This window comes from Antennarius striatus, chromosome 18, assembly GCF_040054535.1.
Source record: "Antennarius striatus isolate MH-2024 chromosome 18, ASM4005453v1, whole genome shotgun sequence".
NCBI classification, from domain to species: Eukaryota; Metazoa; Chordata; class Actinopteri; order Lophiiformes; family Antennariidae; genus Antennarius; species Antennarius striatus.
The window spans coordinates 1,707,026-1,720,701 of record NC_090793.1 but is presented as its reverse complement, the minus strand read 5'-3'; the positions used below and the strand labels follow the sequence as shown (position 1 = coordinate 1,720,701).

Sequence of the window (13,676 nt, the reverse complement as noted above, 5' to 3'; positions counted from 1 at the left end):
AGAGGACAGCAGCTGTCAGTAAATATATCCGAGGCGGGAGGGGGGGGTTGTTGGGGGTCACGAGGAGACCGGGACAGACCGGATCGCACGAGCCAGGAAACAAACAGTTTTACCCATAAACCCCGGTTTCCGTGAGCAGCGCGCGATCCTGAAGAGACCCGCACGTGAGTCAGCCCGTCGTTGTGACGGGTGATGCGTTCAAGGACCGCTGCTTTCTCAGAATACATGAATATTTATTTATTTGACTGTTGAGGGAAAAAACAAGAACGAAAAGATGGAAATTTAAAATGTAATCAATCTGGACCGCCACAAAATTTACATTTAAAAGCACCTGAGATTTTTATAAATCCTGTGACGAGACAACTTCAAATAAGGAAATAAATTTTTGTCTTAATTTTTACAAGAATTTTTTTTTTTTTATAAAAGCCGTGAAATATTTTCATACATTTGAATGAAGTCTTAAATTGATATTTGTGAGGTTCAGCCCTCCAGCATGCTGCAGCTGTGTCGGGTCACCAACGCCCTGTTCATCAGTAACGCCCGTTCGGCCTGCAGCGACGAGCTCATCCAGCAGGAGGCGGTGACGCTCTGCATCAACGTGTCCAAGCAGCAGCCGTTTCCCTCCGCCGCCATCAGGAAGCTTCACGTCGCCGTCTACGACGACCCCAACGAGGACCTCTACAGCCACTTCGACAGCTGCGCCGACGCCATCCAGCAGGAGGCGGACCGCGGCGGTCGCAGCGTCGTCTACTGCAAAAATGGGCGGAGCCGCTCGGCGACCGTCTGTGTCGCGTACTTGATGAAACACGGCCGACTGACGCTGAAGGACGCGCTACAGGTGAGCAACGCCATGTTTGACGACGTCAGTTTTGTCTCCGTTGCTGCGGCTTTCTGTCCGTGTCCCAAAACACGCTTTAAGTTATTTTGCTAGCGTTGTTGCTATGGTTACCTGTGTAGGTTCAAAGCTATCGAAAGCTGTTTAAATCAATCCACTGGACTTTAAGAAGGTTTCTTGAAGATGTTTCTCCTCTCATCCAAGAGGCTTCCTCAGTTCTTGTGGTGGGTGGTTTTGTCCTAGCTGATGTTGCTATGGTTACGTGTAAGTTAAACAGTTTTTTGGAACCACTTTGTCCTCTGCGAGAGCGTCGACACACCGACCTGCAACTTAATTCAGAGGCGTGGTCAACAAATGCTAATGCTAAGGTTGCATCAGTGCTCAATGACCCACGATTGATTTAATCCAATACGTCATTCTCGACTGTTATGTAATTATTGATGAGCAGATGTGTGACAACATTTACCGTTTCTGTCCTCAGAAGGTGAAGACGGCTCGTCACGTGATCGACCCGAACCCCGGTTTCCTGTCACAGCTGCAGAGATACGAGCAGGAACTGAAGAAGACGTGAGGGTGGCTGGACGGTGGAGGACAACCTGGAGAAAGAGTCTCTGTTTGTCGTCTTCTGTGACGGGTTTGATCTCTTTGTTTTTTCTGAGACGCGACTAAACCGACCAATGAGCTTCATGAACGTCTCTGGGAGTCTTGGTTTCATCAGCTAGAGGTTAAAAAGTTCCTCTGGTCTGGATATGCTTTATGTTTCAGTCTCTAAAAAGTTATTGCTGCAGTTCCACCTTCTACCTGTAGATGGCAGCATTTTCATAGAAACAAATGCAGTAGAAGAAGACAAACATGGCCGTTCTGCTGGAATATGATCTCTGGACTTGGTAGTCAGTAGTCTATCTCACTTTTTAAGTCCATGTTTTTAGTTTTAACTCCAAGATGTTGGTTGTTTGTCAAATAAACAGGATGTCCAAACCTCGAGGTAACTTTTGTTGTTTTGTTGTGATTCAGTGCTTAAAAATACAAATAAAACTCTTTCCAGCTGATTTGAGTTCAGCCCACAATTGATAAAATGAACATATTAAAAAACCGTCAAAGACCAATGAGATATCTTTTGATGTTTGAGCATTAGTTCCTTTAATGTATTGATTGGTGATTGACAGGAAATTAGGGTCTTGTACAATACACGCCCACTTGAAGGCGGGGCCATTGTAACTTTACTGATCCTCGCCAACAGGTCATGGTACCGCCTTTGAGATGGCGGCGAATCATCAGTCTGGACACACATTGATAATATTGGAGACTCACAATTGCAAATCTTTTAAAAGCGGCTAGCAGCGGTTAGTTGGCAGTTAGCGGCTAGCAGCTAGTAGCAGCAGAGGAAGAGATTAGGGTAGCTAAATGAATTATTGGTTTCAAATAACAACAGAATCTGTTTTGCTTGTCGGGTCCAAACGCTGGAGCGACGTCACAAAGTGTTGGATTAAAAGAACCGAGGCAACGTCCAGAACTGGACTTGTTGTGAGGCGTTTAATGACCGATGAGGAAGAAGGAAATGGAAGCATCTTGAGACAGAATCAGTTTATTTAGAAAGCGTGTTAACATTTCTGCAAGGGATGTGGGTTACCCTAGACCGGACTGGACTGACCGGACTGGGCGGAACTGGTTCAGATACTTGGAGGTCCTTGGGGGCGATTGTCCCATTCTTCGCGCACTCTATTGATCCACTCGTTATAGTTGGACACCTTGGTGTAGATGCCCAGTTTGTCCTCCATGCCGCAGCCCTCGCCCCAGGACACCAGACCAATCAGGAACCAGGTATCCCTGTACAGAGTGACCATCGGTCCACCGCTGTCCCCTTCACAGGCATCGGTCCTCTGTCCCAGAATCCCGGCGCAGAGGACATTGTTGGTGATATTGTTGGACATCTGGCGGGCGCAGACGTCATGGTCGACCAGCGGGACTTTGATGAGGTTGAGTGCGGAGCTGAACTGTGCGCTGTCCAAGTCGTCTTTACCCCAACCAGTCACAACGGTGGAGGTACCGTTCAGGTGGAGCACCTTCTCGGCCATCTGCCGCTCCGGCAGACAAATGGGCAGGATATACTCGGAGAAAGTGGCGGGGGTCTCCAGACGCAGAAGGGCGATGTCGTTGTTGACCGTCCTGCTGTCGTAGTCGGGGTGTTTGAAGGTTTTCAGGACCTTCAGGGTCATTTCGGTGCCTTCGGCCCGGAGACGCTCGTAGTCGCCTGAGGGAAACACGGGATTCCACCGGAGCAGCGATTAGGTGCGTAAAAGTCGAGGATCAGAGTCAGACGTCAAGGTGCTGACTCACCCAGGCGTACCCTGAACCTCAGGCTTTTGTCCAGGCAGTGAGCGGCAGTCAGGACCCAGCTCTCATCGATGAGGACGCCGCCACAGTGGAAACGTCCTCTGGAGTTCAGCAACAGAGCCTGCAAGCAAACAGCAAACGTGCAAATGTGACGTTTTGCACCTTGAGTTGGGGAAAAAGTTCCTTTTGTGTCGCTGTCATTGGCTAACAAGGACGCTCAGCCGTGATGGATCCAGGTCAGAGTCTTTCATTGGAACAGGGAACGTTACCTGCCAGGGACTTTCTCCCTTCTTCCCCACCTCCCCTCCCACCATCCATGGCAACAGGCCGTCCATCGGTTTGGTGTAAGATGACCGGCCAATCAGGAGCTGACCGCAGGACGACTGACCTGCCGGGAAAACATAAACAGACTCTGCAGCGTTGATACTGAGACCATTAAGACCCCAAACTAGATGATGAAGGTGGTATCACACATTATCACCCAAACCTGGCCAATCACAAAATGGTTCCAAACTCCTGCAACATCAGTGGTTAAAAAAAACAACTACAAATTAACATAATCAAAATACACGAGTTTAATACGTTCTGTGACTGAACTCCAAGTCAAACAACATTTAAAATAAATACAATCAATTTAATCTGTTCCAGCCTTGTAAAAAAGTCCCGAATCCCCTAAATTATGAAAAACAAATATTTTTATCAACTAATAGACACGCAGACTTTACCTGTGTATAATTAATTATATATAAGTTACATAAACAATGATAAAGAATGAAAATAAACACAAAAGTCAGGAGAACAAACGAGCTACGTCTTTACTCCACCAACAAACACCAGATCTGGTCTCACTGATGTTGTATCCATCCGCCAACTAGCAGTCGTGTCCTGAAGCACGACTTGTATCTCAAACAACTCCTATGTGGAGCAGCTTGTATCTCGAGGTACGTCTCTACTTGCAGGTGTGTTAAGCGTCTCTCACCTTTTGGTACACACTTCCTGGCATTGTTGTGTAGCTTGTAATCCGTCAAACAGCTGCAGGTCCTCGTCTGGCCGTCTTCGCTCTCCGAACACGTGTGGTCACAACCGCCATTATCCACAGAGCAGTTTGTGGCCGTTTGAGCTGAAGGACAACACCACCCAGGAGATTAGTTTCCACATATTGATCGCGCTCCATTAATGTGAAATGGGTGATTTGTTGTCGGTTGACATGCTAGTCGGTCAGTTGGTCGGCTGAACTCACGCTGATCACAGTATTTGCCCTCGTATCCAGGGTGACAGCGGCAGGCATAGTCTTGGTACAAATCCACGCAGTCTCCGTGAATACACATGTTGGAGTGACACTGGTTCCCATCTGAAACACAGTGGGGTTAACTGGACTTCATTACCCACAATGCTCCGCAGGTGATAGCTGGATAGCGGCTCTCCACACAGAATGTTCTGGGATTAGAAAGTTTCTGATGGGAATGAACCAGCTTCGTGTTTTCGTACCTGAGTACACCGTCCAGAACTCCAGCTGCACACACAAAGAGAGGAAAGTTCAGCTCATCGAGAACCAAAAGAACCATCACCCACCCAACCCTAGACAAGAACGTCTGGTAATGAACCGACGTCAGAGAACCACGGAGAACGTCATACCGTAGCCTCCCTGGTTTGCAGAATCTCTCTGGCTTCTTCAAAGTCACAAATCTCCTCCACACATTCTCGCTCCATCGACGCCGGTTTGAGCTCCTCCAGGAAGGAGTTGGCCCGACGAGAACGTAGCAGCATATGTGCCTCCGCCGGGTCTGAGAACACTGAACAAACAGAACCAACAAAGCGACCAAAACAGCTTGTCAGAACCATCCCCACTGCTGATGGGGGCGTCATTGAGCTTCATTTATGTCAAGACATCAACACAATAGTCTACTAGTCTAGTCCAGTGATCCCCAACAGTCAGGTCATGGACCGGTGCCAGTCAGAGGGTAAGTCAGTACCAGAACGTGGGTTAATCAGTTCCGGTACTGGTCCAGGGGTCAGTCGGTACTTCCAACTGCTGCAAATATCCAGCAGTCCTGAGGAATCTTAGCCCATTCCCCACGGATTCCAATTCTGGAGTATTCTTGGGTTTCCCTGTTGCAGTTACTTTCTTCAAATCCCAACAGAGACATCGACTTTGCTGGATCATCGACTTTCTCTTAGATGATCCAGAACTTCTTCTGAAATCAAGTCTTGGTGGACTTGGGATCATTTTCCTTTTTGAATATCTATATGTAGATGTTTGTGCTTAATCCGAACAATAGCAGATATTATTAATGTAGAATGGTGGCTGAAAACCTTGTTGGTGAAAACATCAAGGTGTAAAATTAATTGTTTTACCCACCATCAGGTCTGGAAGCTAGCATAGCATCATTGTCTCAGCTGCTCACATCGGACATGTTTCATTGGAATAATTGGAAACTCTTAAAATGAATTCATCAAAAATTCATGAACCATCGACCTCTGGGTAAAAACTAGCTTTAAATTCACTTCCTTTGAAATGTGAAGCTGAGTTAGCCCGTGATGCTAGCATCCTCTTTAACGTGAGCTCACCCACCCGACAGGCTGAGTCCTGACGCCGACCACAGGGCAACGATGGCGGCCACACAGAGGACGAGGCGGGACATGGCCTAGGTCAAACCTGCAGCCAATGAGCAGACATCCAATCATCTCCTCACCTCAGTGAAACACAGATAATCAGCAATAATTGCTAGCCAGTTTAGCTAACGCCACTCACCAAGTTAAAGTAGGACATTAAAGATGAAGTCTGGAGGAAGAATCACATCATTTAGTCAAATTCCATCAAACATTTCTACCCAATCAATTGTCTTCTACTGGGAACTGAAGCCAACGCACTCATCCAGAGGTAGTCCCTCTTTGAACCCCTACGACCTTTGACCCCATGACCTCACCAGTCCCAACAAGCTGAGATGAAAACGTCACGAACCAACAAGTGGATTCCAGAGAGTTTCGGTACTTACGTGTAAAGAATGGATGTGGTGGACTGAGAAGATGGTTTGTTCTGTTTCTGGCGTGTTAATCACTAACCGCTAGTGTTTACTGAGAGTCCACAGTCTGACCGCCGTCGGCCAAGCTCCGCCCCTTTCACCCCCACCCACTCACCTCTGGAAACCACCCCAAAAAATGTTCTTCCTGGCGACGGCTTCAGGGGCGAAAGACCTCATTAACAACCTGGGCGTCAAGCGGTTCCTTCACGAGACCTCGATGAGGAACGTGAGGAGATTTAGTTAGCACGCGTCCAGTTGTTAGCTTTAGCTTTACTTTACTTCCAATTTACTTTAATTTCACAATGTCACCAAAGAATTGTTTGCATTTAAATGTGGGCCTTCATCCACGTTCCAAATGTCTACAAATACACAGTTGTGTTTAGCGCTTCTGCTACATGTTGCGCCACCTGGTGGAGATTGGTTGAACTGGAAAACCAAACCAACCAAGTTTGACTTTACTTACCAACATGTCTCCTGCTGACATCTTCTTGAGATTCTTTCACCGGAAGACTTTCGTGAATTCTCAAATATATTTCCTGTGTTGTTTTAAACGGTTGTTTTCCGGCTGTTTGCACTTATGTTTGTTGTATGTTTTTTCTTTGTTTTTTCTGATTCCCTCTAAAAACTGAAGAAATAACAGTCTTAAATAAAATTCTAATTATTATTATTACTATCATCATCATTATTATTATTATTATTATTATTATTATCATTATTGTTATTAATAATAATAAAAAAATAATAATTATTATTATATTAAAGTAATATACAGTATAATAACTATTATTATTATTATTATTGTTATTATTATTATTATTATTATTATTGATATTATTATTATTATCCATCTGTCCATCTTGAAGAGGAGATGACCTCACGGATCATGGGATTTGCTGGAGCCTATCACAGCTGGCTACAGAAAAGAGGCAGGGTACACCCTGGATGCGTCGCCAGTACACCATAGGACCATTATTTATTTATGTATGTATTTTTCATCACGTATTGTCACTGAACATAAATAGGGGAGAGGTGTGACTATCTCCTCTAGATTTCAGGTCAGGAGACCCAGAGCACCACCATCCTGACTGTTTCGACGGCCCCGTGGTCACATGACCCTCTGAAGACGTGACCTCCGCCTGAAGCTAACCTATACTGACATACATTCTGCAGAAGTTCAGCCGGGCTCAGACAGGATTGCTCCAGTTGTTGCCTGTGAACAGGTCCCGGTGTAAAAGTCTCCGGGCGTTGCTGGGCGCCGCCGGCGGTGGAAACCTGGACGCTTATCAAGGTTAACTATTCATCTCGCTCTTTTGTGCCTCTTGAGGCTTGTCTTTCCTTTGTGTCCTCAGCTGTTTTGATTTTTCGGGATAAAAGCTGGAGCATAAAGGAGACGTCTCCGGTTCCAGGGATGAGTCCGACGCAGCGTGATGGTTGGTTTGGTGATGGTGGTCCAAGTCTGGCCTGTACCAGATTCCTGTTTGTACATAAAAGGGACTGTTTGACCGGCTTGATGCTATTAAAGACTGAGTAAATATTGATCCAGATTAACCAAGGCTATCTCTATTCTGATCAGTTATTGAATAGGTAAATCATGATGCGGGCAAATGATCGACAAACGATCAGAGGTAGTGATGAAGAAAGACTTCATAGATAAAAATCCCGACTTAATTCTTAAGTCGGGACTTAAACCCGACTTAAATAAAAGTTCATGAGCATTCAAGAGCGAGCTCTCACATCCAAACTGTAGACACGATGTTATGACGGGATCGTCTTACGACTTTCCTCCATATCAGATGTTCCCACGAGGCGCGACAGAATGCGTCTATTGTCCTCCGCTGTTAAACGTGTCCGTGTTAAAAAGTAGGCTGCTCATTGTGAGGCGTCGGATTTCTGCGCTCTTTGAACACATCATCTGATACTGCAATAAAAGACGTCTGCAACAACTCATTTTTATCCCTCCTTAGGGTTTGAATCTCATCTGTGTGCCTCCTTATTAGTTACCTGCAGCTAACACAATTAGCATCTGTAGATCGTATTGTCCAAAATGAATAGGCTTGGCAGGCTTAGCTAACTACAAGTAAATCAGTTCCAAGGTAAAATTAACTTGTCTCCAGGCTAAACTGTAGATAACCATTCCCAGTTCTGTACTTAACTTTATCAATTTGTATTTTAATAATATTTAGTTAATACAAATTATTTTAAGCTAACAAACAATTAAATTTTATATTTGAACATAGTACAGAAAAAACGTCTCCAGCTGCATCTTCCTCATTGTGGGTCACGGGGGTTGCTACAGGCTAATAATATGATATAATATGTTTTTATTCTGATTTATTGTACAGTAACATCATATTATGTGCTTTTAACGGTTTACTAGTGATTTTACGATTCTGATATTTTTGGCAGACGGACGTAGAGTAAAATTACATAAACTTGATTTTTATTTTTCTGTGTTTTTTTATTTTTTATTTTCTGACGCATAATCAAGAAAGACGTAACTCCAAATGACGTAAACCGAGGTTTACGTGTAGCAAAGCAGCGTGGGATTAGCTTACATTTGACGGCAACAAACCTGTCGATGTTGTTGTTGCTGACGTCCAAAGTATGAAATGTGCTGACATGGGTGTAAGTGTTGGACGTAGCAATGAAAAAGTCACACAAAAAAGCTTTATTTAGCTTAGCATGTCTAAATTCAGCAGCTAATTGTAGTTCACTACCGCATTAATTCCGAAACTCAGCATTTTTACCTCAACACACATTCAGGTGCTGTCCGTCCCTGAACATCCTTAGCAACATGCTATCTAGTAGCTAATAGTCTAAGTTTCGAGAACGTCTGAAACCAACAGTGTAAACTGTGAACTATTTTCAGGGAACTATTCAATCACTGTGACAGTAAAAGTAGTAAAACAGGCGATGGTGTGGTCTCTTCTTTCTATTTTAATTCAGTAACGTCCCATTGGATCACTTTTGAGATTGTGTTCAGTTGCAGATTGAAGTTGATAATCCATACTGGATTCCAGGTACTGATACTGTCCTAAAGGTTCATAATACTGAACCTAGCAGGTAAATAAAGAAGTGGAACATAAAATACTTCCCTGTGAAAGGAGGAGGGTGGAGAGCGATGGAGAGATAACCTAAAGAGGCGTCTCTTCTTTCTGCTCCAAATATTTCTTGCTGTTTCGCGATGAAGGAGGTCACATCTCAGACGAGAGGCCAGGTCCTCCTCCTACGAGACAATGGAGACATTCCTCTCCTCCCTCCCTCATCCTCACCCCCAGGCTTTGTCTCACGGCCCGGCAGGTGAGATGGAGCTCAAAGAAGTTTTGTTTCCGGCGAGGTTTATAAATGGATCCTCGATCGGGCTCATCTCCCCATAAGGTCCTTCACCAGAGGCGGATGCACGACCCCAACGGAGCGGTGAGTTTTACCCAAAACTCCCTGGATTTTATTTAAGGATGGAATACATTTGCTTTTTGCTTTTATTTTCTATTTAATTCTTTCTGAAATACAGTAAAGGAGCAGAAAACAAATTAAACGTCTTCCTCTCCTACGAGAATCAAATATTGTAAAGCGAGTCAGAATTCCAACATTTAGCACATTGTTGGATAACATCCTGACATTACACTGAGTTTTATTCTGCCCTTTTCATGAGAAATCCTTCTTTAAGCTCAGCTTAGAGTTTTTGAACAAACCGCGAGAGGAGCTGGGGCGAACATTTTTGGATATCGGCTTGAACAAGTTTGGATGCAGCTCTTAGGACTCTATCGCCACACACTGAGGAAAGATCACGACTAAATCTACATGACAACTTATATTCTAATAGCAGTTAAGTGTGTGTCTCGTATGTGGATAAAATGTAAAGCAAATGAGGTTTGATTACTCAAAAGGCAAATGTATTTTCTACCCAGTTTATGTTTTTTCTTTACATCACCAAAGACTAGGAGACAGCCCTGTCCTGTCTTACCCAGGACAGGGTGGTAAACTTTCGAATTCATCCAAAGTTTGTTGGTGATGTCGCAATGAAATGTGAACCAATCAGAGAAGCATCGTAGTTAAACTAAAGTTCTTACTGGTAGATTCTTTTCCGACAGTAAAACTTCTGGTTTTAGGATCTACAGTCAAGTATGTCAGAACAGGTCTCATCTGGTTGTCTTCTTCCAGATGTTTTCCAGGCCGCTCCAAATCCTTGTCCTCTACTCCCTGTGCTCAGCCATGATGGGACGACATACGACCAAGTCCGCCCAAACCCAAACGGTTGACTCCACTCCAGAGTCCGACATGTCCAACAAAGGGGAACTAGTGCCCATGGTCAGCAACAGTAACTCAGGAATGCGATCGTTCCATACCTCCGATCCGTCCATGGGCAACGTGCATGATATGGCGATGTGTGACCTGCTGATGAACGGAGATGTCCCGACGCCAATTGACCAGATTCCTGTTTACTGCCTCTGTTCACACTGTCAGGGCAACGTGGGGCCCAAAGGAGAACGAGGAGACCGGGGGCATCCAGGTTTGTTCATCTTCTACTTGGTTATTGTCTCTTATATAAATGTATCCCAACTTTTTCATATTAACATGTACAGTCCCAGCTTTCAGAACATGAGGTATCATTTGTTCTAGTTTAAATTGGTAAAATATGGTCTTCACTATTTAGCAGATCTTCCATGACTCTAATACTGGTTCTTTCAAGAAAAGTGGAGACTGTAACAGGAAAGTTTTGACTGATCTGACTTTATCATCTGATCAGGTACCCCTGGGAGTCCTGGGAGACGTGGACTGACAGGATTCAGAGGTCTACCAGGATTCACGGGCTCTCCTGGGATTAAGGGTGAGTTCTAGAAGAGTTCAGTGCACCTCCAGCACCATCACGGGTACATCACTTCATGTCAAGCACCTTCCATTATTAAATAGCACAGCATAGATCATCGATATTCATTTAATCTCTGGGGAAAAAGTTTCTCTGTGAGGAAGAGTACAACATTATGACGGTACGAAAATGTCGAGGAAAGAGGGCCGTCGTGATTGATTGGCTCAAGTTGTGTTTGGTAGGTTGACGGTGTCTTTATGATGGGATGGCAATCGTTTTTGATGGGGTTCAGATTTAGAAAGGTGAGATGAGGTTAGTGTTTGATTGATAATTTCAGAATGAAATTTCTCACCAGACTATCGTCTAATTCTTTTTTGACGGCACCTCTTCTTTCCAGTGGATGTTCAAAAGATGAAAATGACTTCCAACTTATGGCTAGTGATTGATATCTTTCTGTTTTACAGGTCAGAAAGGAGATCTGGGGGACAAAGGGCAAACTGGAAAGTCTGGTTACATTGGGGCAAAGGGTGGACGAGGTTATAAAGGTTTGTCAAACCATACGTCATTACAATGGGGGAAGTTTATTTACATTTAAGACGTTAAAATCAAAACTGGGTAAAACATAAGGTTAGAATAAACAATATTAAAAGTGTTATCTGACACCAGAATTAGTTACGTTATTTTGTCAGCTGCTTAAAGTTTCGTCTTTAATGGAGGGTTCTCAATTCTTTGTCTAGATTGGCACTAAAACCCCAGTAGATGTGGAGGAACTTGCTAAGAGAGATAGCAACGTCATTTTACTTAGTAGTAGAATTTGTGGGGTGATCCAACAACCAGAGGGGAAAATGTTTGATGGTTGGATGATCTCTGGATGGACTTTTATGAAACAGTAATACAAATGTTCTCAATGTGTTTCCAGGAGAAAAAGGAGACAGAGGAATGTTAGGCTTTGCAGGTGTACCAGGTCCTCAAGGGGAAGCTGGGACATGCCCCGCCTCTTGCGACAATGCCCACGGTCCACCGGGTCCGAAAGGTCCCCCGGGAACACCTGGAGCTCGTGGCTTGCCTGGGATACCCGGAAAGATGGGTCCCGAAGGTTACATGGGTGACAAGGGTGACATGGGTTTGACCGGTGACCCCGGGATGATGGGCAAAAAAGGTGACCAAGGTGAACAAGGGCTTTGTGAGTGCACAAATGGAGAACATGGGACTGATGGGGCAAAGGGAGAACAGGGGGTTAAAGGTGACAAGGGTGGCACTGGTGAAAATGGTCCTGGAGGTGCCCTGGGTCCTAAAGGTGACAAGGGTAACATGGGTCACATTGGCTTACCCGGGCCTTGCTCCCCGGCCATCCAATCGGCATTCTCCGCATGTATCGTTGAACCATTTCCAGCTCCCAATTATCCTGTTGCTTTCCCAAAAGTGATTACCAACATGCAGGGACACTTCAATCCAGATCTGGGCATGTACACCGCCCCCGTCAATGGTACCTACTCCTTGGCCTTCCACCTGGCAGTCAGCAGTAAGGTCCTTAAGGTTGGCATGTTCCTCAATTTCAGACCTGTAGTCATAAACACTGAGACCACCCATCAGGCCACCAGCAGCCAAACCGTCATACTCCACCTCTACAGGGGAGATCGGGTGTGGCTACAGGTGAAGGATACCACAACCAATGGCATGTACACAGACAGCGAGAGTGCTAGCACATTCAGTGGGTATCTTCTGTACCCCGACACCTGTGATTTACCTGAGAGACGAACTTTTCTGGTGAGTTTTGATCCATCTAGCACAGACAGCTCAGAAACAGAAACTTTTGAATGGAAAGATTTGGAAAACACCGACAACTCACCATAGAAGAGTCCAATAAGTCAGTTATAGTCAACGCGCCCACACGATTGTGTATTTATAACTGCAAATTTCAAAGGGATTTTTTTTAGAGGACAAAAATTTTCTAGATGAAGTTCACAAGTAGTGTAGCTGCTCACTGATATACGTATATTGAAATTATATTTAAATTTCAAGCCAAGCAGAAACTTGTGAGGCTTGCAAACTAGTTCAGACAGTCCATAGTTGCAGTCGCTGCTTGAAAACATGACAGATTCTCCAGACGGTGTTGTCAATATCTTCCACATTAATGATGGCTTTTGTTCAGACCAATCAGCTATCAACTATCATGATGAGCTGATCATTAGAGCCGTTAGACGCACTGAGATGTGTCACACTATTCTTTATAACCAGATAATGGGCTGCTGGACAAGCGAAGAAGTGTTGGACGTGCCCCAAATGAACTTTAGAACAGGAGTTATAAGTATGCAGAAAAATTCACGCACAATCTTGACAAATAGATCCGATTCTTCACCTGATCACTGATTGGATCTCAGAGATGGTTTTCAAATTAAAACCCTGAGATTGGGTTGTATTGGAGCGTTTTCCATTAAGGATGTTCCAAAAAAGATGCGCGAGAAAAATGATTTAGTTTAAGTTAAACTTTGATGGTGAGTTCTCTGATATTTAAGTTCAAAGAAATGCACTTTTTCATTCTTCACAAATAATATATTTAGCATTTCTGTTTTATTTGATAAAAAAAATTTTTTTTTAAAACAGGAGAGAAATGTAGGAAAAGGTGTGCAAAACTGAGCTACCAGCTGAGCTAACAGGCTAGCCTCAAGAACGATAA

At 44.4% G+C, this 13,676-nt stretch overlaps 3 protein-coding genes across 6 annotated transcripts; 2 read left to right on the top strand and 1 right to left on the bottom strand.

Moving 5' to 3' along the window:
- The first annotated feature begins 60 nt into the window (after positions 1–60).
- dusp28 (dual specificity phosphatase 28) lies at positions 61–1,914 on the top strand. Of its 3 annotated transcripts, none has more exons than XM_068341234.1 (3): positions 61–164; positions 479–838; positions 1,317–1,914. In XM_068341234.1, exons 2-3 carry the CDS (start codon positions 494–496, stop codon positions 1,404–1,406), a joined length of 435 nt encoding a protein of 144 aa, XP_068197335.1. In that variant the 5' UTR covers positions 61–164; positions 479–493; the 3' UTR covers positions 1,407–1,914. The 3 variants fall into 3 exon arrangements, with proteins under 3 accessions (XP_068197335.1, XP_068197334.1, XP_068197333.1); XM_068341233.1 differs by having other exon boundaries at positions 62–164; positions 485–838; positions 1,317–1,913; XM_068341232.1 differs by having other exon boundaries at positions 67–838; positions 1,317–1,913.
- A 53-nt stretch (positions 1,915–1,967) lies between these two features.
- proca (protein C (inactivator of coagulation factors Va and VIIIa), a) lies at positions 1,968–6,229 on the bottom strand. Of its 2 annotated transcripts, none has more exons than XM_068340990.1 (10): positions 6,166–6,229; positions 5,922–5,951; positions 5,742–5,825; positions 4,805–4,962; positions 4,658–4,682; positions 4,410–4,520; positions 4,149–4,289; positions 3,439–3,557; positions 3,173–3,290; positions 1,968–3,086 (listed from the first exon to the last, which is right to left on the bottom strand). In XM_068340990.1, the coding sequence occupies exons 3-10, from the start codon at positions 5,809–5,811 to the stop codon at positions 2,506–2,508; spliced, it is 1,323 nt and encodes a 440-aa protein (XP_068197091.1). In that variant the 5' UTR covers positions 5,812–5,825; positions 5,922–5,951; positions 6,166–6,229; the 3' UTR covers positions 1,968–2,505. The 2 variants fall into 2 exon arrangements, with proteins under 2 accessions (XP_068197091.1, XP_068197092.1); XM_068340991.1 differs by lacking the exon at positions 6,166–6,229 and adding an exon at positions 6,041–6,138.
- A 3,199-nt stretch (positions 6,230–9,428) lies between these two features.
- LOC137612382 (complement C1q and tumor necrosis factor-related protein 9-like) lies at positions 9,429–12,853 on the top strand. The gene is made up of 5 exons (XM_068340877.1): positions 9,429–9,492; positions 10,403–10,702; positions 10,940–11,020; positions 11,464–11,544; positions 11,919–12,853. The coding sequence occupies exons 1-5, from the start codon at positions 9,429–9,431 to the stop codon at positions 12,851–12,853; spliced, it is 1,461 nt and encodes a 486-aa protein (XP_068196978.1).
- The last annotated feature ends 823 nt before the right edge of the window (positions 12,854–13,676 follow it).